Consider the following 24,579-nt stretch of genomic DNA (forward strand, 5'->3'; position numbering starts at 1 on the left):
CCCTCACTTTGGATAATCTTGCTCTGAGCCTGGGTCCAGTTCTGAGATGGTGCAGACAGCAGTTGGAAGTGGGAAACAGTGCCCGTCTCGTCAGCTTTGAAACCCTTGTTTTAAATGGAGCATGCATGGAGTGACAGCTGTGGCAACTGAACCCTCCAGGTGGTGAGGATATTTCAGTCTCTGGCAGGGAGGGCCTGTCTCATCCCTCTAAACTTGTCCAAGCGGGATGCTGGGGGGTGTGAGATCCTGGCAGGAGAACGATGGCTCCCGCCTGGCTCCACAAGCCAGGCTTGCAGACAGTGACGGCCGTGCCAAGCCTCTATGCCCTGGCATTTAGAAGTTGGCACTGGGCAATGCCAGACTGACCTGCTGTCTCGCTTAATGGCTTTTGTGTGTGTGACACTGACTCCTGCAGCTCTGCACGTGTGTGCCAGGCTGGGTAAGCAGGTCAGACGCGCTGCTGCTCTCCCTTGTCCAGCTGTTACCTGCATCCTCCCTTGCTCATCTTGATGAGGACCCAAGGGGGACTCAGCTTAGGAGGAGGAACAAACACAGCTGAACTTCTGCTGCGACAGAGGAAAGTCCCAAGGGGTGATCAGATAACCATCTACAAGCGTTTTTAGGGTGGAAATCTTGAGTCGAGAGAGAGAAATTGTTTAGGCTGAATGAAGGAGCTATTAAAGCAACATAGGATAGCTGAGCAAAGAGAAAATTTAGGCTGAGTTTAGGGAAACATTTCTAAATGTGAACCTTGGAGCCATCTCCTAGCAGTGGTAATCCTAATGTTTGAGTTGTTTCAGAGCAGGTAGTGTACTGAAGCAGATGCTGTAGACAGCAATCCTGAAGTGACTGGGAGAAGGGCAAGACTATTAATCAGAAGATTTTAATTTGTAATTTCTGTGAATCACTTGGTGTTGGCCTCAACAGGCACTCACAGGCTGCGGCTGTATCAGCTATCACCCATGATATGTAAAATATGTGGGTGGGAGGAAGTGGGAAGGACACTGGGAACTTACCCTTGGGCAAGCTTACAATAATGAGACATAATTCTTCATCTGTTGGGAATGATATGGGTCTAATTGATGATCAAAGCATTCTTTGTACCGCCTTAAGTGTAGGGAGAGAATTGCTCTTCTTTTCATGGGGCAGAAAATGGGGCAGCACTTTTTCCTTGTCCTTGAATATACCTGTTGGATAGACAGAAGCAAACTAGCCATTGGAGATGGGGAGGAATGAATATGTGATATACGGGATGAATCTCACACTGCCCAAGTCAGGGAGGAGTCTGTACTTGGTTTAATAAAGAAAGAACATCTTGAAAGAAAATAAATAGAGAATAGAAGTAAACATACGTGCTGCTTTCCACCCAGTGTCCATGGAAGGAAAGCTAACAGCGAGGTAGTGATAGAGCTCCAAGGGCTTTGAGGGCTTTGATTGGGGGTGTGTTATGCATTCCCCAAAAGAAAAAGGCTGACTTGGGAGAAAGAAGAGAAAAGAAGCAGCATTTTTTAACTTAGGTAGAAATAAGTCTGTGGGACATCATAGGCATGGATAAAGGTACGTGTTGGAGAGGGAGTGGCTATGAAGAACAGAAAGAAGACCTGCTCAAAAGGCCTTGGAGAAATGTTTCTACCATTGTTGTAGAAACATTTATATATCAGAATGACAATATAAGTGATGTTCAAAGCTAGTTAAAATAAACTGCACCAGTTTTCATCTAAAACTACTGAAATGCCCTTGGGGGGGTGTTTACTCAGAGTCACCATAATGAACCATTTTGGTCCAGGTGCTGGATTGTTCTTGCATTCATCACTTCATGGCACTTTCCACTGTCTCTAGTCTCTGCCATCTTCCTACTCTGGATGTATGGAGATTTTCCTGCAGCATCATTCATTCTGTTTATCAGAACCTGAAGTGTGCAGGAGCTTCCAAGACACATCCATCGTGCCCCAGATCCATCTCCCTCTTCTTTGTATGTGTTTACAAAATTCCTGGAACAACAGGGCTGTGAGCCAGAAGAAGATTTATGGGCACTTATGTCACCTACCTGGGAAGCAGTAATATGGGGAAAAGCAGAGCAAGAGTTGTCAGCATACAAATAACCTGGGCTGAAGGTGCAGTAGGACAATAGTTAAAATAGTGTTAGAACGTGAATGCTTCTTCAGAGGTATACAGTAGGTAGTGCAGCTGGACTGGGGAGACGGCAGTAAACATGAGAATGGGAGGCTGTCCTAAGCTGAAATGCGTCGCCAAAAATCAGGGACTTGGAGAAACTTAGCTGTAAATTATGGTGTGATTTATAGCTTTAAGCCCCAGCTCTTAGGAGTAACAGTTTATGAGGCTGCAATCAGTCCTGCCCCTTTCTTTGCATGGGTCTTCTCAGCTCCTGCAGTTTACCTCTAAGGCAGGTAGTAGATGAAAAGGTTAAATATTCACCAGTTTTCTGCAGCTGGTAAACACAGAAACAGCATTCTTTGGTCTGGACATACAGGCATTTCTTTGCCAGACAGCCCAGTAGCATGTCTAGTGGGATGTTAACTTCCTTATGGCTTCTTCTAGTGCACTTGCTATTCCCTGGAGGTGTGTTGGATACCAGGCACAAAGCACCTTCGGGCTTTGTAGAGTATCTCACAGGTGAGATGAATTTCTTCCTTTCCCCATCTAGGGCCTGAAACACAAGGATTGCTTTTTTATTCATTGTCTGATACTGCTCAAACTGTCTGAGAAATTAAGCCAGTGTGAATTAAGATGCTGTCAAAGATAAGCAAATACCAAAGGGTACGGTAACACTGGTGGCTAACGCTGGGCCTGGCGGGACATCTCTTTCTAGGTAATAATTGGGTTAGTGATTAGGGATGAGAGTAGGGCTGGGAATTAGCATTGCAGTTGGTGCAGATGCAAAATTAGCTGTCGAATTCAGATTCTGTGGCTGGAAGTCCTCTAGCTGGTGCTGGGACTTCATCAGAGCTCCCAGTGAGCAGAGCCCAGAGAGCACTGGGATATGAACTTCCCCATGGTCCTCCAGGGAAGTACAGGAGTGAGAAGCTGGAGGTAGGTGATGCTCCTCTTCATCCAACATGGAGCCAATGTCCCTGAGAAGTTCCCTTTGCCAGTGGCTAGTGCACACTGTTCAGCCTCCTGTCCCAGGCATCGTCTTCCTCCTAATTAGAAAAGCTGCCTTCAAGACAGCTTTTTGTCTGAAACTGCAGTATTTACAGGACTTCCTTTCCTCTTGCTGTCTTGAGCTTGGAGATAGGGTTTTGGCACCTGCAAATACCCCTCCGAGGGGCTATTGTGCAAGGCTGCCCAGCTGGCACAACTGCAGCAGAAGGAGGTACCAGCATTGACACACAATAGAACTGCCCCCAAACTCCTGGGACTGGCCCATGTTCTGCCTCAGTTTCTTTGTCTGACCTGAAGAGCGCCTAGCTTTGCTGTACACTGCCTGAGTAGTACTTTATTTACAGTTAGCCTGGTTGAATGCACAGTGACCTATTTGTGTACTTTCTGTATTTTGAAATATCGTCCAGAAATATCTCTAAATGCTGAGCTGTATTTTGCCTGTGCAGCCTAATAATTTTCTATTAATACTTATCTTAGATCTCATCCACGTAAAAATTCAGTGTCAAATAAGGTTCTCGTGATATTTTTAAGCAATATAACCTTTGGTCCTGGCCAAATTCCAATCTGAATAATTACTGTCTGACTACCTACATTCCTCTTGCATTTTCAATTGGAGAAGTTAGCTTTCCCTTCCCATTTTAACAGTGATTGTGTAACATTGCTCTGCAGCACTAAGTAGATGCTGCATTCCTCTACAATGGTGGATATGTTTTACTGGTAAGTAAAATGAGATTATAGAGGTATAATTTTACAGGCATGTTTATACCTAAATATAGATATGTCTGTAAAACCGCTTTGTCTAATGGCCCTGTCATATATTATTTTCCAGGGAGTAAGGGACAACATAATAGAGTGGAGTAATGTGTAAAGGATTTTACTTACCAGACTGGAGTTTGGGATTTACTAAATTGTTCTGGAGTTGCAAAATCACAGAAAAGACTCCAAACAATGCGTTGCCCCACACCACCACCAAGGGAAACCTGCTCATGTAAAATGCTTTGTAATAAAATATACTGGCATATTTTTAAAATAATTATTGACAGGTGAAATTGAATTCTAGCAATATTAAGGTTACTTGAAACAACTAAGGGCAAGTGCTCTGTTTTACAGCTGCAGCCTTGTCAGGTGCCTGTGAATTTCTTCATGTGTGATTTTCTCTGTTTCTCTTCTTCACTGGAAAAAAGAACACCACTCAGCAGGAGGTCTGCATGATGACTCCAGTGCTTCCTTCATTGGATGCCTCAAACTTTTGCCTTTGAACTGTGCAGGGATTAATGAATAAACTTGCTCCTGTGTATGAAAAAATCACATTTTTACAACAGTTCTGGGGTCACTTTAATCTGATAATGTCTGTGCTGGTTCACCCCGACTCCCCTACCAGCACATACTCAAAAGGGGCTGGTAATGAGCCAGACCAAAGGAGAAAAGAGAGATAGGGTTGGTGCTGGAACATTTGTCCCTTTCTCCAACAACCAGCACTTGCATGTGAGCAGAAGTCAGCCCCAAGGAGGGTAAGGAAGGGATTGTAACATTGTGAGCACTCCTGTTGCAGTCTTTGATCAGCTTCTATGCATTGTGAACCTGCAGCTGCCTTGGGGGTGCTGAACAGTGCAGACCACCACTCAGCCCTTGCTTAGGTGTGATTTATTGATGTTCCCCTGCCTTATCATATCCCTAGGTCCCATTCAATGAGGGAGTCCAGCCTGGCCATAGTACCTGCTATTCCCTTAGAAGGACACTGGTCTCTGGCGTGCAGACTGCCCATGGAACACCTGAAACACATTGTGAGCATGTCACAAGTGTTACATGTGAGCAAGAGATGGAGGGAGAGCCATCTTGAGTGGTACTATACAGGCTACCTAGGCATTGTGCTGACTGATCCAGAGGGTGCTTACAGCTGAAGATCCATATTAGAGATGCCAGGTTGGCTGTGGAGACACTGACAACTTCCTCTTCACATCAGCCTCTTCCTAGCCCTGGCTGCTCCCTGCAAAGCCTGAGGCTCTGGTACTGTACATGGAACTCCATCACATTGTGTTAAATGGAGAAATCTGCCTAGGGGGCACATCCCATGAGACAGACACCCAACAGATTGGCACCTATGTGCTCTTCAGGATCTGGGCTCGCTGCTGCTGCTTGGAGGTAGATGTTAGAGATTTATTGGCTTTGAAGCAGGTAAAGAGAAGGGAATGGGTTTCTTGTTTGGCATTTTTCCCTGTGGGAGAAGTCTATGTTTGGGTGTGAAGGCAGACTGCTGCTATGACTGCCTGCATAGCTCCTGCATCACTGTCTGAGCCCTGGGTTGGAAGGCCCTGTAAAGTATTCCTGGTGGGAGAAGGACTGGGAAAAAGCTGCACTCTGCTCCCTGGACATCACAGCTAGCCATTGCCTAACCAAGCGTAATATACTGTGTGAGACTATGCAGAGGGATCACAGGAGACATATTTTAAAGGGAACAAATATAGCATTAAAGTGAGTGAAAGTGAGTGAGCAAGAGAGTGAGAGACAGAGAGCGTATAGAGTGCATTAAAGTTAATAAAGCATTGCAGGAGTGGGGACTGCGTTTCACTGTGAAGGAATCTAATTTAGTGACTCGTAATTGGAGGATAACAGTCCTGCTGGAATGAAGTTAGCTGTTCATTTTGCCAAACTCTCAAAGTCTCTTGGTTCTCCTTGTGAGCATCTCTCAGAAAGTGGATCCGTCAGAGAGTTTAGAATCGATTGGCGCTTCACACCCGCAGTCCCTTTCAGCCTCCTAAGTGGATTTGTTTCCTCTGGTGCATATTTATTATCTGCTTATTTATCTGGTAATATCAATGCAAGATACGTTCTTGCTACTTAGCATGACAATAAGGGATCAGGTGCTGAGCCTATGTGCTTCCCTGCACAGGCCAAGGTGGAACCCCTTGTGCCCTTTCCTTATCAGTGGCTGGTGCAAGGCAAGGCTGTTTCATGGGCTTCCAGCTTCCCCAAAGTCTTGCCAGCCTTGTCACTGCTGCCGTGGCTTTCCATTCATTTGATAGACGCATGGGTAGTGGAGAACAGCATGGAAGGGTTCTGTTCCTGGGCTCCCAAGACCAGAGGTGTAGTGTAAAGAAGTGCAGGGCTGGTGTATTTATCCCAAGTGGGCATGGCTGCTGAAGAACAGGATTATGGGCATGAATAGCTGAGAAAGACCTTTTGTGCTGTGGGAAAGTATTGTTTAGTTTGCAGTGACCTGAAATCTCCTTAGGACAGCAGCATGTCCCTGGGTGGGCACACTGAACAGTGCTGCCTCCCACAGGGGTGGTGGGCAGATGGGGGGATGCTGCTCTGGTTTGTCCCCAGACCAGGGAGGGTTCTGATGTTTACACTGCATAGGTGCTGCAAGGATGAGTTTGTTAGTATTTGTGAAGTGTCTTGAGGATGAAAAGTGTAGAAATGCGAATGAACTATTATTAAATTGAGACTGAATAAAGACAGAGCTAGGAACAATCCCACAGGGAACAGTCCTGCTCAGGCAGGGGCTAGAGGGATGACCTCATCAGATTTTTCCATTTCTACTGTTATGATTACAAAATAAAGTGGACACGTTCAGGGAAAAGATCAGTGTTACATCCTCAGCTATGGTAGCTGAGGGTGAACCTTTGTAAGCTCTGTGGGTCTTTCTGCTTCTGGGCAAAAACAGCTGTGATACAGACTTGGAGGGAATGTCTTCCCCACACTGCACTGATCCAGTTTTGTCCATGACCACCAGGAAATTTTGTGTTCCTTGCTTTTTAAAAAGAAATTAATCTTGTATGAGTGAAAGGCATATGGCTGACTGTACTACAGACTGGAGCTGTGTGTGTCCTGGTGGTAGGAAGGTTGTATGCAGCAGATACTCACACACATATACATATCAAATCACCTTGGCCATTTGTCCTCACTTTATTCTGGAGGGGCTGTGCTGAGAAGGTAAAAGGGAGTTCTTATCTGCCTGGTCCCTTCAGCCTCCCTGCCTATACCTCCAGAAGAAGACCAAACTGATCACAAGCACCAGTAATTCTTTTGTGTTGAGGGTGAGCACTCAGACATGGGTTTGGAATAAGGAATTAGTTTCACAAGGACAGCCAATCAGCTGTCAAAGGACAATTCTTGAACACTCTTGGCTTGGGTTTCAGAGTGACATGGGACTCGAGAGATGTCATGATCCCATCTCCTGCTGACAGCTGTTCTCTGAAATGAGTCCAGACTCTGAAGTAGAGGCTAGACTGGTCTGACACTGCCTCTCCCCCCTCCCCCGATTTGAACAGAAACCTGAATATAGCCAAAGGTCTGGGCATCAGGCAAGAAGGACTGGTGGAAGGAGGGCTAGTGGCTGAGAAAGATCAATGGATCTGCCTTGAAGGCTGACTGCATGATTGACTTGTCAATTAATCACTTTCTCTTTCTCTTACTTTCCCCTTTTCCTTTTTTTTTCTTCCTTGCTCAGGGAGTGCAAGAGCTGAAGATGAGGCCCAGGGTGGAGTGCTACTCTCCAAGGTTTTGGCTGGTGCTGGCAGTCCTTGCGACAACAGGGAGTGGGGCCCATGCCCAGAAAAGCCACCCGAGCATTGGCATTGCAGTCATCCTGGTGGGGACTTCAGACGAAGTGGCCATCAAAGATGCCCACGAGAAAGATGACTTCCACCACCTCTCAGTGGTGCCTCGGGTGGAGCTGGTGGCCATGAATGAGACAGATCCCAAGAGCATCATTACTCGCATCTGTGACCTCATGTCAGACCGGAAGATTCAAGGGGTGGTATTTGCTGACGACACAGACCAGGAAGCCATTGCCCAGATCCTGGACTTCATCTCTGCCCAGACCCTCACTCCCATCCTGGGCATCCATGGAGGCTCCTCTATGATCATGGCAGATAAGGTAAATTTGAGCTTCCTTCTATCGCAGACCTGCAGATGGGAACTGAAAAACAGAAAGAAATATCTTATTCTGTGATCCTCAGGTGTAGTCTCATGGGGATGAAGGGTTGGGGGATTAGAGAGTTTCAGATTCAAAAAGAGATTAAAAGAACTAACTGTGTGTAGCACTGCTGAGAAGAGCCTATTAATCATGTAGAATTATCTGCAACAGAGAAAAACTGAGGAGGGAAAGGAGCAGGTAGAAGAGAACTGCAAAAGAATCAGCCTTTTTTGTTCTTCCTTAGGAAGGGTAAAAAGCCCCTGACAGTTCTGATTTTTTTTTTTTTCTTATAAGATTTTATTTTTGCCTGTGTTTTACCTTAGAAGAGCTAAGGATGCTAGCTTGGGTTTTTCCTGTATGCAGCTGGAGGAGATTGTGGTATTTTCAGGGACGTTTAATACAACTCTTACATCTTAATTGGAAAATAATTGAATCTTTAATAAAGCCATCCTCTCTCAGAAGTGCTCATTAGCTCCTGAAGTTAAATAGGTGTTAGCTAAAGCAACTAACCAGTCTGAACCAGTCCAGCTAAGTCTTTATTTTTTCCACCGTGCTACTTTATTCCTTCATATCACTCACATTTCACTGTTTTCCCAGGACCCAGTCAGTCTTCTGGGCAGTTACTAAACAAACAAGCCTTTCCACAACTGGTTTTGAACAGGGCAAGATGCAGAGGGAGCAGCATCTTTGGGCCCCTGAAAACTCTCACCTCATGGGAGCCTCTGTGGGTTGCAGCTGGACCTGATACAAGTCTTCCCTCTGGGAGGAACAGAGGACTCAGCAATTCACACCTGAGTGTGCATTTGGCCAGATGGTGTGACTAACAGTGGCCTCTGGGCTGCTGTGAGCCAGTGGGAATACCCAAAAGAAGTGGGCTGTCCTTTTCACTGCAGGCTCAGTGCCAGACAGAATTGGGCCCGAGCCCCTTATTGAGAAGACTCTCTTGACCACACTTTGTGCATCACAAAGAAGTAAACAGGGACACAAGCCAACAGTCTTTTTCTTTTACTGGTCAATCTTAAGCGAATCTAAGACATTTAAATAGGCAGAATTGGGTCTAATTGAATGAACTGGGAGAGTTAAGTTGGACACTGTTGCAACTTTTCCTTAGAAAGAGATCTAGCAGGGTTGAGAAATCCAGGCACTTTCTGTTTTATTTGCCTTGTAAATAAATAATCCAGTACAAGTTATTGTAGGTGAGTAGATGGGAATAAATTAATCACAAATTGTTTTCTCACTCTTTGACCAACTTTTCAGTTGCCAAATAACATACAGTTAATATGCGGTGTTATTTTCTCGTATCAGCCTTTGAACTAAAGTAGTCACTCAATAAAATAATCACAGGCCTTTTTTTTCCTCTCTCTCCTTGGATAGTTGCATGTGTGCTAAAGTCATTCTGCCCCATTCCACCCACAATAAAGCTTTTCTGACTTGGAGGACAGTCAGGCAACAATTCTGCATCTTGATGCTCTTCTGCCTGCTGCATTGCATAGTTATTGATGTCTGTGCAAAAGAGGTCTGAAGCATTACTTGGGTGCTGTGGTTCACACTTAATGGTGGCATTTTACATAGTCTTTGAACAAGTGTAAGTGTTACTGATGCCAGAGCTCCTAAGCACTAGGAAAAGGTCCTTGTGACTTTGAACATGGCAGGCCAAATTCTGATTTCAGATTCCCGCAGTGTAAATCCAGCATAGTCCCATTGCCTTTGGCAAGATTAGATCAGATTTATGCTGCTGTAATTCAAAGAGAAATTTGGCCTATTGAACTTTGTAAAGATTTTTCTTTCTACCTGTCTCTAGTGTCTCCTTAGGAAGGCAGCATCTCCCACGACTGCGCTGTGTACCCCACTGGCTCACTTCTAAAGAGCGTTCTGGAGGGCAGGCAGACCATGGGGAGCTCTTATGAATGGAGACCTCTGTTTTATCAAACTCCCTTTTTTTTGTAGTTTTGCAGACAGGAGAAGCAGGTTACATACAAAGATCTGCAATTTTAGGAAAGGCCAAGATTTCTTTTGAGCATAAATAGAAAAGGCTGACCTTTACAGCTTGTGATTCACAGGTGTGTAATCTTTAATGGATAATATTTATGTGATGAATTGAATTAAAATATGGTGGAGAGTAAATACATTGATATTCTACTAAAAATACTGAAGTTGGCCTGCTAAGTCCTTAAACAATCTATTTTCCACAGAGGGCCTTGATAGGGGCTTTGCTTTCAGTGACTCTTAGTCGTGTTCTTTGCAGATGAGTTGTGTGGCTGTGGTTTGATCCTGCAAGCATGGATTAATTCTTTCAGCATCCCCTCAACACCCACAGCAGTCAACTGTGATTGAACTTGCTCAGCATTTCACAGGTTCAGACCTGCGCTTATAGCTTTGTTATGCTCCCTGTGCATTTGTGATCAGTAGCGCCAATGTAAACATAAAGAACCCTACAAACCACTAATGCCTTGGTGTAACAGATAAGCCCCTCTTCTCTGGAGGTTAATGTAAAAAACCTCCTCAGTAAAACCACATTTCCCCAGGTAGCATGTGAAATTCTGTTTCACCTTCAATAAGGGTTTAATAATTGTGTCTGGGAGGAAATTCGGGTCCATGTGTAAAAAGGACTTCGTAATATACCATGAAGCTGGTAAATGAAGACATGAAAGGGCAGGCAAAAAAAAAAAAAAGGCATTTCAAGCCTCACTTTTCTCCTATGTATATAGACAGAAATATAGTATAATGTGCACCATAGGCTGGCTTCATCTTGCTTAACATGTATCCGGAATTTTGCTGTCTGCCAGCTGGAGGACTAAGTATTGTTACAATGTTGGGAAAGAGGCACCACCCGGGGACAATTCATCCCACCCGCCCCAGGGTGCAGTGTAGTGCTCACAGGATAGTCCTGTGTCTGCCCACTGATTACTGAAGAAGGCCGTACCCCACCTTGCTTGTGCTGCCTCAGGTTAGATGCCGTGAATCCTGCCCTAAGTGTAACATAGCAGGTGGAGGTATGTGGCTAAAAGTGTAACCTCTGGATTTCCTGATTGTTCTGTTCAAACTCATGCTCCTTAATATTGCATTTGATTAGATTTTGTAGATAATGTTTCTATCATCTTGTTTTCCCTGTGTTTTGCCTCTTTCCTCTGAAAGACAAGTATATAGGAACCTGCATATATTTTTGCTGTTTCTCTCCTTGGTGCTCATGGCTCTAATCCCACCTCCTTAGCTGTCACAAATTGTTACATTTATCCTCTGCCTAATTTGGCATCAGAAGAAAATGACCAAATGATCTATGTGCATACTGCGATCTGGATTTAGTTCCAGGAAAACACTGAAGCACAGACACATGCTGTGCCTCACTTGAGCTCTGGAGAGACCACTTTGTTGAGGGAGAGTGTTGTCATAGCTAGTTCAGTCCCTTTAGCTGCTGATGAATGTGCCAGCAGTGATGCCAAACAGCATGAACTGCAGCAGTCATTTTGTCAGGGCTGGGTGGCCTGGGAGCGATGGCTGAGGGCATCCAATAGCCCCTGCGTTATCTCCTCGCAGAGGACCAAGCCCCACAGCTGTTGGGGAGCAGTAGAAGAGTGATTGAACTGTTTCAGCCCTGCAAGGAAGCACTTGGTCCTTGTTTTGGTGGGACTAGGACGGTAGCACCATCTCACCTGGACCTGATAAGAAAAGGGAATAGCACAGATCACTGATGATCTGTGTTTAATCTAGAATAGATGAGATGGAGAGAAGAGAAATGTGCATCACCACCAATGCCAAGTTCTTGTGATCCAAGACCTTTGCTTGTGGAAGCTCTTTGGTCTCTTCAGTTTGCCTGAAGTTGCCGCAATGATCTTCCTTTTTATAGCTGTGTGTTGCCTGATCTTAAGCATTAGTTTGCATTGTCCATAGGACTGCAATGCACTCATGACGGGTGAGCATATCTGCTCCCATTCTAGTATTTAAAATATTTTCTCCTTTCTCCTCAGTTTTTTAAAAGCAAAAATTCAATCCTATCACAGCATGGAAATAGCTGACGGATGAGGATGCTCTGTGTTAGGGGACTGATGGTGGAAGAAAACCATCAAGGCTGCAAATCAAGCTTCAGTTCTGATAAGCACACAAACCAGTATCTTGTGTTTGAAGATTTGAGACTGGAAATCTGGACTGGGCTTTTCTTCATTATTTTTTTGGTATTACCTAAAATTACTTCTGCCCAGAACTGAGAGGTAAAGGAGCAGTCACAGAAAAAGGAAGTAACAATAACAGGTATATAATTATAGGTACCTTAGAGAAGAGTGGATTGTTGTTCAGATTTAGGACACTTATTGTATTGGAAAAGATTTAACTTCTTGCCTAAAAAATGACCACAACATTTGGCTGACTGGTCTGTTTTGTAACGATAGACTATTTTTTTAAAATAACGGTAGTAGTCAGCTTGGTGATAATGAAAGCAGAAAAGGTAAGAGCAGAAAATGCATTGGGTTCTCTTATAGCACAGCTGGTGACCATCACTTTTGGTGGAACTGTCCCTTGCTGTTTCTCCACAGTCATGTTATTTTGCCAAAGTTTTTTGTCGGGTACAGCTTTATAGTAACACAGTGGTGCACTGGCAGCACCCAGGGAAAACATTGGAAGAAGAGGATGATTATGTTTTCTTAGCTGAAAATCAGTCTCCTCTATCTCTGCATCCCTTGCTATTTTCTCCAGGGCTTGCACACACAGGGTAGCCATACTGATGGAAATAAAATGGTAGGAAGGAACAATCTATTAAATTGGGCTGTGCCTATAATGAAATCTGTGTTAAAGCTGCATGTAACTAACCTGAAATCTAAAATCCATGATCCGTTCTAGGCCAGATTCTCCTTCCTTTTCTCACACAGCGTAGAGTTGACTTTTCTGCTACTCCTTCCACTACCTTGCTCTTTTTTTTTCCCTGTTCACGCCAAAGCTGCAATTTCTCCTCCGCCTTTCCTTCCCCACTTCATAAATCCCTGTCCCCTTTCTTTCTGTTTTCTGTCAAGGTTTCTGAGACATGTTGTGTCTCTCTCTTTCAATGCTGAAGGTTGCTGTGATCGCTCTGTGCCTGGGCTGTGCTGCTACAGCAATTATATTGTTTGATATTTTGATGGGGAGCAAGTCCAAACCTGGACAATAGGTGTAAAGCACCAAGGAAGAAAACTAGCTGCCGGTCAGAGTGCAGCAAACTGATGCTGCAGGTACAGGGAAGCCAAAACTGGTTGGATAAGCTGAGCACCTAGATACACACTGAAACCAGGACAAAGTCAAAGACACTGGGACAGTGCTGCTAAAAGCAGAACATCTGTAATTAAAAAGAAAGCACTTTTACTCTCAGGTTTCCAAAGGTTAAATAATAGAGATGCATGGGGAATGCAAACCTCATTTTTTGGATGTAAATTTGTCTCATTTCCATTAGGGATGACATCTGAAATTTTTAGAGCCCTTGTGTGAAGGAAATTCAGTAAAAAAAAAAAAAAAAAAAAGAAAAAGAAAAAAATAAAAAGTTCCCTTTGAATGGATTATATGAACTGAAGTGAAATAAATTCCAAACAAAATGCTGCTTAGAAGAGGGGGGTGGAAAAAGACACATTTTGATCTGCAAATGTTGAAAGAGTATAGTTCAATGCTGTTAGAAGATTTCTATCCCTTTTTTTCCCTCCAAAGAAAAATTATATGCAGTTCATGTAATTTCACAAAGCATTTTCATTTCTCTGAAACTGCATTTGATGATAGTAATAGTTTAAATGTTTGTTAGACTAATCTAGTGATTAGCAAAGATAAGTTTGATTTTAAAAAATAAAATTAAAAAAATCAGTGGTTTCCCTTTAATCTTTTAATAATTTTATTGAGGACATGATTAATACAGTTCTTTTGCTTTTGGTACTCTGTTTCCTTTTGTTGCCAAATGAAAGCTCTGTGTAGCTCACAAATAATGAACTAAATATTGTGTGTCCTCAAACTATGAGTCTGCTGCAGAAGTTGGGGAGGGAGAAGAAGGTAGGTCACAGAGATATAGAGAATAAAAGTCAGTATTGTATGCCAGTTGTTTTTCCCTTGAATATATGCATGTAATAACAGGCCAGGTGGATCAGTAATTTATGTTTACATCTGTATCTAATCCATCCATACAAAATTACATTTTTTCTTATAAAGAAAGGGAATATAGGTAGCGTATTTCTGTGGAGTTTAATTAACATCTGAGAATTTCCCTAGAACAATTTTTATTACTTTACAAATAAATTACAGCACTTAAAATCCCTCAGATATTAGGAAACCTGGAAATGAACTTTTAGGAGCTTTAACCTCTCTCTGGGGCCATTAAATCCTTCAATGTAAGCTCTCATTTTCTAAACAAGAGCTCAAGTACTCTTGTCAATATTATTTCAATGAAAAAAAAAAAAAGACTTTTCAAAGAAATGCATTGTTTCTTTTATTAATTAACCTATTAAAATAGCCTGATTTTTTAATTTTTAAAGTTGCCCTCTACTTTATCTCCCATTTGCTTGGGAGGAACTCCATTTCAAGGCCTTCACTTTTTGGAGGGTATTGTTTTCAAGAGTGACAAGAAAAAAATATGGAATTTGATTGATTTATTTATTTTTTGTCACTTAAAAAATAAAAAAAAAACAACAAGAAATCCATCTTTAAAAATCTTATGGAAAGGTAACTTGCCCTGAGATACCTCCATCACTTTTTTGCCCCCTAATAATTTCTACTGGATGCACTTCTTATCTGCCCTGAGCCTTGAAAATTGCAGAGCCTTGGACACCTGAAGCCTGAAGGCACCATCTGAGCTTAAGTGTCACAGAATTGGGGAAGAGAAAACCTGGAGGGACTCTGGTGAGGCTCACACCCTGCCAAGGTGCCCTGGGGTGCTTTTGGGCAGTGGCAGTGCTTCGGCAAGGTTAGGATGCTGAAAGAGAAGATGACTACACAGAGGCACGGATGCCTTCCGTTGGCAGAAGTTGTTCCAGACAACAAACGCCAAGCAAAACCATAGTCTGAATCCTGTACATCAGCCTTTTGTAGCTATTTATAAGGCGCTTTATTCTGGGTCACAGAATTCTTCTTCCAGAAGTACTTAGTGTTAGTTTTCTTCTGTTGTTAGAGTGATGTTTTCTTTCGAGTGACAGATCTTTCCTTGCCTAGTTCTGAACACAACTGCTGCAACCTATTTGAGGGAACGAGAAGCTGAATTAACTTCTTTCCTACTAATATTTAAATGTGGTGTTGCCATTGTCTACCTGGAAATAGAAGTATTGAAATATCTGTGAGGAACATGTTGATTTCCACCCAGCTTGGACCTGGCAAGTAATGGGGCTTTTGTGAAAAAGTTCTTTCTTGCTAGTTTTCTGCTTGATTTTCACACTGATGATGTTTAGGTAGATCTCCAAATCTGTGAGCACTTATCTAAAGAAAATATGGGAGCTTGATGAGATCTGACCCATAGTTATTTATAATCATCATTATAAGCCCTTTCTTCAAAACAAAAAAAAAACCAACACAGAAGTATTAAATCAATTTATGCCATCCCCAGCCGGACAAGGAGATTAGTTTCTTCATTCTGGAGCAGGCAGTCCTTTATTACAACCCCAAGCGGTTACTTGTCTCACAAAATCTAAATTAATTACACTCAAATTTGTCCCTACCCTAAACTGGCCTCAAAATGAAATTGAAAACACGGAGTGTGAAATTGCCCGATGCTGCTGCTTTAGATCCGCGTGTCATTCCCCAGTAACCGGGGGACAGAGAGAAACAGTTCTTTCCAGGGAATCTCTTATTCTCGTTGCCTTTTATTTGCTTCATTAACCAAGTTTAGAGGGGATGGATTTTGAAGGAAGTTAAGGGAATTACATATACACAGTCTGGAAGAAAAGAGGGTACCAAAAAAGATATAATTGTAGTCTGTGACTCTGTTAAAGGTCTGGAGAAACTGATATACGTGTGTATCGTAGATTGGCTGAACAATAAGTCAGGGTGTGATTTATATATGTAGTGAATAGAGGTAAACTAAGATTAGAGAAAATAATGCTTGGTGTAGCTGCCAGAAGTAGAGGTAGCAGCGATGGGATAAAGCTGAGAAAAGATATTAAATGATATATTATGATATGTTAAATGGTAGTATTTAAATGATAAATATATGTATCAAGAAAAAAGTTCAGATACTGAATTTTATTAGAATGTGCTCTAGTATCCCTAGGGAAGAGCGTGGAAACCATGTTGCTTCAGCTGTTTTCAAGTAGGACTGAACTAAACGCTGGAGAAAGTGTTATATAGTTAGAGTGGAGGAGAAAGAGAGCATGAACAACATGAGAGACAGACATGAAAACTTCTGAATCTAGGATTGCGAGGAAAAAAAAAAAAAAGTGTAAGTTCTGAGTGCAACTGAGAAAAAAATACCCTAAAGGCTCTGTTGGGGCAATTTTTCTCTGTGCTTTGGCAACAGCTTCTAGCTGCGTATCTATGAGGTTCCTGATAATAACAATAAATGTATGTTTCAGAGGAAGCAGGGAAGAATGAATGAAGGACATGGGGAGTCTAAAGGCGGGCAGGAAAAAGGCAAAAAAGGCAGGCACATGCAGTGAGGAGGACTGATCTAAAGGGTGGCAGCAGAATCAAGCAGGTCTAGTAGATGTGAGTCCTCGCTGCAGCTCCGATATAAAACATGACTTTAAGACAGTTGCGCAACTTCTGTCTACAGCAATTTTCCCCTTGCAAGAAGACCATAACAATATTTTTGTGAAGTACTTTGAGCTCTACAAAAGGCAAACGCTACCTAATTGCTAGGGAGCAATTAATGGATTTTTCTAGCTGAAGTAAATACAGTGCTTGATATGAAAATCTGGACCCCAGGAGGAGAAGCTGCAACCCCCATTAGAGGTGGTTGAATAGCTGCAGCATGCAGGAGAATTTATTGTATGCAGGGCTGGTAGTACTGTCTATTGTAAGCTTGCCCAGCATTCCCCATTATCAGTTACTCTTGGGGGTTTCCTGTAATTTTGCCAGACTATGACTGTTTGAGCAAAGTTTTCTATGCCAGGTGTATGCCTCAAGCTGATTGATTTATTTCACTATTTATTTGGAAAATAAAACAGCTCTGTCTGAAAATGTGGCACAGGAAGATATGTGATTTATCTGTGTCGCAAGTGCTGGCACGTTTTCCTCCAAAGGTTCTGCCTGACCACCACAGGTCCTCAGAGCAAAGGCACAGGTCTGGAGAGGGTGTCTTACAGGGGAGGAATTTAACCAGAAATGTGCTTTTGCTACCACTGCATAGGTTGTTCCAGGTTTGGCATTTTTATAAGCATCAGAAACTGCATATATGCAGCAGAGTCCTTTTAGATGTTTGCCACATATCTTGAAAAGATGTTGTACCTGCAAATTGTTCTGCAAAACTGCACCTGGGCTGCACAGGCCGTGCTGGGGCTGGAGCTCTCCTGAAGGGTCCTGGTGGGATTCAGCCCGGAGAAATGCACTGTGCAGCAGGGGACCTGGGCTGGAACATGGGTGAGGGGGGGGATACACAGGGTGTGGCGAGGAGCCAGTGCAGAGGCAGAGCTTCTGATAGGGATCCTGAAACAAGGAGTTTGGCAGGGAGGCTGGAAAAAGGTGGGAAGCGGGAGATGGGGAATAGGAAAAGGTGGAGAGGGACAGGAAAGAGGTGGAGACGTGCCTGCCCAGGTGATGCTGCCTGGCTTGCCATAGGAGCAAGAGCTGGGGAGCAGGAGTGGCAGAACAGCTGAGCAAACAGGACATGGGGTGTGAAACAGGAATGGAAAACCTGTTGGGTGGAAACGGGGTAAGGATAGCAGGCCTGGGCTCAGGCAGGGCACAGGGCAGTGGGATTGGGCACGGATGCTTTCTCTGTGAGCGCTTCCTCTCCCTCCCCAGGGAAATATTCCCTCCCTGCTCTGTGCTAAGCCACAAAGGGAGCCAGAAATGGCTCCCTGGGTGTGGATGGGGACACTGGCATCAGTGCTCCTCCCTGAGGGAAGGCCAGTGGGTCTCCCAAAGCATGCCTGGGGATGGCTCAGCTGTGCCCCCCACTTAGCCAGCACGCCCTGGGCAGGGGCCCCAGCCCTGTGGGGAGAGGCCTCTGCAGTTTTCACCAGCTGCCTGGCTGGGGGCCAGTGTGGTCATGGCCAAGACTCTGCTGGAGGGGGCAGAGAGAAACTGTTGGGAGGATGTTCTGTGGTGGAGCTGCTGGCTCGTCCAGGTGTGTGCTTGTACAGTACAGTGCTTTGTCCTGTCTCCTGCTCTGGCACTCGCTTTGCTTCTCTCTTTCTGGGGAGGCAGAGCTGTGCCCTTACCCCCGTGGCTTGCTGCAGTAGTACGGAGGTGTGGGATGAAGAGCCACATGGCATAGTCCTGCCACAGGGCTGGGCAGTGTGTCTGCAGGGGCTGCCAGCCTTGCCAGGTCTCAAATCCTGCTTCACACCTACCCCCCTTCCTCTCCTCTCCCTTCTCCTGCTTCCCTTCCTCTCACCCTCTCCTGTCTGTCACTCTACCCATTTCTTAATTATTGTTTGCACTGTGCTTTGAAAATACAGTGTGCTGTATAAATGTTAAGTGTTTTTATTATTATTATTTCTCCTTTTTCATTTGCATCCCTCAACCTCTCTTTTCTTGCTATTGTGGCTTCCAGAGAGAATGTGTGGGCTTACATTATTTATAGCTGTGTGAGAGTAATTACAGAAATGATTTAATTACTCAGTTAATACCGTTCTCCACATCACCAGCTTGACAAGCTGGTGATCCTCTCACCGCAGCCGAACATGCAGTCTAGTGTTGTCTATACCATGTCATGGATGAGAAGGTAAGGGGAGGAGAAGCTTGGGGAAAGGTTTGTGACAGCTTTACATGTCACTGGTTACTCCCCTGGGCTATGGGATGAGGCTGCTGAGCCTGTGGGGACCTGGCCAGGGGCAATGTGTGGTGTCACCTCAGCTGGGGCAGAGCTGCCGGTGAGGATGTGGTGTGTGGTGAGGGTTCATGGCTCCTGGCTGATGGGATCTCCCTCCAACACAAATGTACTTGAGCTGAAGTTTCAATGTTTGGTGTGCTGCATTAACCAGCTCTTCACATTTATCAAAGGTCAGAGATCGTGGAGGGTTTTTTTGTCTCAACTTCTATTTAAGCCTACCAAATCATAGGGTTCACATGCCCGACGTGGGGCTGAGTGTGAGTTAAAATTACTATTGCCTGAAATGTTCTTCCTTGCAAGTAGCCACATGTACCTCTTGTAGCTCTGACCCTCTTGAAATAAATGAGTTTTCTCTCCGAAGGGGATGGCCTCCTCTTGATGAGATTCCCCTCCTTGGAAGTACAGTGTTTCCATCACTTCCAGTTCATGAAGACTTGTGGAGAGCAGGGAATCTCCTGTTGCTGGTGCAGTATGGAAGGAGGTTGAGAGAGGAGAGTATGAGCTTTCATTCAGGGGATGCACTGAGCCAATGGTTACCAATACCTTTTAGTTATCTACTAGAGACAGTTAAAAAAAACCCCACAAACCACCTAGTGAGCTCAAGAGAAGCGTAAGGAAGACGATCCTCTTCTGAAGGTACTGTAGATAAAAAGGAAGGGTCAATGGATTCTTAACAAAGGAGATAGTAGCTCAGGAAGTGGAGAGAGAGAGAGGCTCTTGTTGGATAATGGCACATTTGTCAGATAATGTTGCGTGGAGAGAGCATCTCTCAGAATTGCCTGCCTTCCGTGTCTCCAAGTTGCCTGGCTCCATTTGGGCTTCTCCACGGCCCGGGCTGCGGGCCAGGATCAGCCTGTTCTTCAGTGCAGCAGGGCTAGGTGTGTGGTGGGAGGGCTGGGAATGGGTGACATCAGGGCTCACAGAGTGGAATGACTTTTCCATGCAGTGCTGCCTGCGGAGCTGCCAGGCGCAAGACACCTGGTACTTGAATGGGCTCTGCCCACCTCCCATGGAGTAACAGCAATTGAAGAAGTAGGATAAAGTGTTTTGAGTGTGAAGGGTGGTTATAGATGCCTTTTTTTTTTTTTTTTTCCCTGACATCCAACATGAGACAGACAGGTTAAGGCAGCCCAAGTTTGAAAAAATGCTAGGCATCTCAGCCTTCTGAAAGTTGGACCTTTTATTTTGTATCTCTGAATGGACATCCAGTGTCCCTCATTGCTTTTGCAAATCCATACTAGAGGGTTTTCTTCCCTTTCCCCCTACCCCCATCTGGCACACTTGAAAGTGAATTTTATGACCTGACATTGGAACAGCCTGTTGAGAAGACAGAGTGAATGGAAGGGCGATGGAACAAGTAATTTTGCCAGCTCCCAAATGAATGAATCCTGTTTTCAGTGGATTCACATCTCATGGTTAATTGACTCTCTAACTGAATTATATACTAAAACTGTAATGTGAGCTCAGCCCTTGGTAGACACCAGAGAGTCCACAGAGGAGAGAACTTGAGCTGGGTGGACAGATTTCAGAAGCGCTTAACTCATCCTTCCCCTAGTGGTGAGGACCAGGGGCATTAAAACGATCTAATTTCTTTACCCACAACCCTGTTTCAACTAGAAGATGTCCAGTCCGAATAAGTGGGTGTGCCCATAGCAGCTTCAGTTTTTCAAGAGCTGGCTACAACTCCTGCAATAATTCCATTCCCCCCAGGTTTCTGATTGTTTTTCTCCTAGTTTGCACCATGACTTTTATACCCACTGTCTGGACAAAACAGAGATGTACTGTGGTGCCCTTGGGGGTTCTGTGTATAGGGGCTGCCCACTACAGGCATGCTGCCAGGTTAGGGTGAAGTTTATGTGATTCCTAGTGAGCCTTTGACTGTGAGCGGGTGAATCATACACACTGCTGTGAGGCCAGACAAAGGCTTTGAGACTGCATGCAGTTGAGGGCTGTATTTTGTACAGCACTGTAAGAATTTAATTCTCCTCGAGTCCTCTGCCCCTTTGTCAAATCAGGTGGAAGCTGGCCAGTAGGTTCAAGAATTACTGGGATGCCTGACTCATGTACAAACACGCACACACCAGGTTTGCAAGAGACTTGTTTTCTAAGGAAAACAAGCTAAAAATGCACACAGAAGGTGGGCAAAGCCCTGCATCAGAGTGTCTCGGGAGCTGTGATTTCTGCACAAGTGACCCATGTATAGTGTGTCCCAAACACTCTTGCTGCGTGTGCTTGCCCTCCTTAACACGCGCTCCCACGGTGATTCACTCTGATCCACCCCAGAGCCGTCCTGCTCTGTGATTCGCATAGATGAGCACAGAATGCATGCGGCGCTGTTTCTCGAGGTTGGATGTTCGGTTCACACTTGGGCTCGGCGCACATGTGTGAGCTCTGTGATTCACGCTACCGCACCGCGGTGGCTTGGGTTGCGGCAGCAAATGAGACATAGTCATGAACAGGCACTTGCTCAGTCGTGTGCTCTTATCGGTTAGTTTTTGAAGGAGAACATGGTGGAAGGCTTGGAGATTTTATTATTTCTATCCAAAACCAGATCTCTTGAGAAAATAAATTAGCCTGATGACAGCAGCAGTAATTGGATTATTCTGTTAGTATCCTCTGGAAGAGGAGGGCATGTGCCTTTAACTATATTTTCAATGCAGATACTTAAAAATTGCACTTAAAATGTGAATTGCACATTGGTTTTCTTCATAACTGATAAGCAGGCATCTGTTTTCTGCCCCACTTTTTTCTGTCTTTGGGTTGGCTGAGCTTTCTGTCTAGCCTTATTTTGAGCCCTGTGGCAAGGCTACAGTAAACTATGGTGGTTTGGGTTCCTCAAGTGTCACCGAAGGATATCAGGGCATGCTCTAACCAGTGGGTGCCTTGGCTGGACTGAGGAGGAGCCAGCCTGAAGTTGAAAATAAGGGAGTATGTATCCCTTGATCTAGAGGAGGGGGGTGTGCTGAAAGGGTTGAGCCCCTGGGAAGGGGTGAGACAGGAAGGTCTGAAAGGCATAATGAAATGCAGCGTGGGACAGGGAAGTGCGTAGAAAACTTTGGACATGTCTATGAGTAGTGAGTCCTCCTTGGCTCTACGGACTTGTCTCCTGCACTTGCAATCTGAACACTGAAATCATTTATAGCACTGACAAAGTTTTGGAGTACGTGTGTGCCTGCAGGAGACAACACAGCTGAGGTGGAAGGAGGTAGGGATGAACTGGACAGAGGATGAACCAGCCAGCCATCTCTTTTTGCTAGTTTTGGTCATCTGACAGACTCCCCAAAGTCATGTGGCTTCTCTCTCTTTTGTTTTAAAAGTCTCTGATTATATTTTGGTAAACTTTTGCTTATTTGGAATCTGCCAGGTGAGTTTTACAGGGTTTTGGGCACAACTAAATGTTTGATACAGCCATTACCTGGCCAGAGATGTAATCATTTTTGCTAGTCAGTTGGTTCCTTAATTTAGATTTAATAAGTCACTTTGTGCTTCATTAATTAGGCCTTCATGCAAAATGTTTAATTCCAAAGTGTGCTCGCCTGCAGATGGTGGAACAGCTTCATTTAGGAAATGGCTGGAGACCTCACCGGGCTGTGCCATTCCTCGTGCCCATGGTCCATTATCCCCCAATGAGCCATGCTGCCATTAACCTTCACTGTCTCCATGTCCTGATGTGAGGCCACAGGGCTCATCTTCTCCAGGACTTGTCCCAGTTGTTCTTTGTCTGATCCTGCTGCCCTTTTCTGTTCTCCCTTGGAAGATTTTTATGTGCACTTGTGGATTTTAAGTTTCATCTGCTTAATTGTTAGAAACTGAAGCTGTGGCTGGCAGCTTTCTCGTCAGAGGCAAAATGGGCAGGCAAAAGCATGCTGTGATACTGATCACCGGGAGGAAAAATGGAGGTCGTGAGTGGTATTTGTCTCCCACTCTGCTTAGGGCCACATTTCTGTCTGACAGTGTCACTCACCAGTTCTGTACTGGTCCAGTAGTGTGTTGCTCTATGTCTTGAAATGTGCCTGTAACAATACTCACTAATATACAATACAAGCTATAGGGAAGCATTTTGTGCTTCCAGAGTGCCAGTAGCCAGCCAGCAGCTCCTACCATGCCACTGCTATAAAATACACAAATCTCTGGATACATTGATGTTTTTTTGTTTGGTAGTAGAGGAGTGAGTTTAGTTTAATCTTTTCCCCCTCTTCTGGTCTAGTCTAGACTGCAATACTAGGAAGAGGATTTTCTTGCTTTGAATTTTCTTGCACATTTGGGTTTCTGTGGTCAGGGAGAAGTGGTTTTGTATGGGAACAGATAACAGCATTTGGAAGATGTGTGGCTGTGTCTGTGTAACCGTGCCTGTGAAATATGTCCTGTCCTTCTCCACACTGCATGCATCCCTGATATCAAGGAATCCTTTTGGCCAAACATTTTTCTGCCAATTGATGAATAAATTGGATAGGGAAATGAGCTGACATGAGTAGGTTAGATGTGAGGTGGCAAGGATCTTGTTGTGATAATCAATTTACCTCTTTGCACTTAGGAATCTGTAGGGGATGGTTCTCTGGGAACTTGTCCCCTGGGATTTGTTCCTTCAGTTACAAGGAGGGAAACTCCAGAGGATAAAGTCATATTCTGGTATTCCTTCCTTGCTGCTCACCTGCCCTTATTATTCTTCATACTGGTCCACCTCCATGTGCTAACACCCTTTGAAGGGTAGCCCCTGCAGAATGGGTGGGACTTTTTGTGGGGGCTGAGAAAAAGTGGCAGAACTATGACAGGGATAAGGGTGAGGAAACCTGCTGAATGGGGGTGTTTGACAAGAGGCAGCAGTGAGGATGAATGGCTTAGGGTATCCCAAGAGTGAGGGTGGAAGGAGGCAAGGGTTTGGGAAGAGGAGGTTTGACATGATGTTCAGAATAATTCATAGACTAAAGCAGGCAGAAAGGTCTTGGGGTGAGATCAGGTAATTAATTAACGACTGCAGGGATGCATCTTCCTCTCTCAGCCAGGAATATATGCATTGTGTGACTTCTAGTGAGTGTATCTCTTCTGCTGCTTCTCTCGTTTACCCCACAGCCAGATGTGTTCAGCAGCCCTTAGGTCTCTTGCACACATCCCGTATGTGCCTTCTCAAGGCCACGGACCAGAGGCTGGAGCTGCTGGTGGCTACTGTTGCCCTGTATCACGTTGCCACCTCCTTGGTGACATGTGCTGCCACCCTGCACTGTCCTCATGTGGTTTGCCATGCATTCCCAGTTTCTGCATTGTCCCGGGAGGTCTTTGTAGGGGTCTTTAAAGAAAGGAATGGCGGCTCCAGTTGTCTGTTCTCCACTGTTACCCAGGAGGCAGGATCTGGCCCCACAGCTGGTGAGCACCAGGCTGGGGAGGGAAGGTAGTGCAGCAAGGAAGGAGTGACTCATTCTCCAGAAAAGAAGCAAATGCACTAAATGTGTCTGCACGTAAAAATGGGGAAAAAAAATACAACTTAAGACTCAAAAGATTCATTTCAGTTGCCCGAGTATCCTCAGAGGAAAAGTCTTTGTTGCCAAATACTTTCCCTTCCACAGCCCCATTATTTTTTTCCCCTTAGTATTCTCCCTTAATGGTTGAATCGTTTAAC

General features: G+C 44.5%; 1 protein-coding gene across 2 annotated transcripts in view; it reads left to right on the top strand.

Moving 5' to 3' along the window:
* Window positions 1-24,579, top strand: part of GRIN2B (glutamate ionotropic receptor NMDA type subunit 2B) — a 204,536-nt gene that overhangs the window by 30,064 nt on the left and 149,893 nt on the right. For both annotated transcript variants that reach the window (XM_042793302.1, XM_042793303.1), the window contains exon 3: window positions 7,577-8,005. In XM_042793302.1, the coding sequence (XP_042649236.1) occupies window positions 7,595-8,005 (411 nt within the window). In that variant the 5' untranslated portion in view covers window positions 7,577-7,594. The remainder of the gene's footprint in view (window positions 1-7,576; window positions 8,006-24,579) is intronic.

Source organism: Tyto alba, unplaced genomic scaffold, assembly GCF_018691265.1.
Source record: "Tyto alba isolate M040663 unplaced genomic scaffold, T.alba_DEE_v4.0 Super-Scaffold_2, whole genome shotgun sequence".
NCBI lineage: Eukaryota > Metazoa > Chordata > Aves > Strigiformes > Tytonidae > Tyto > Tyto alba.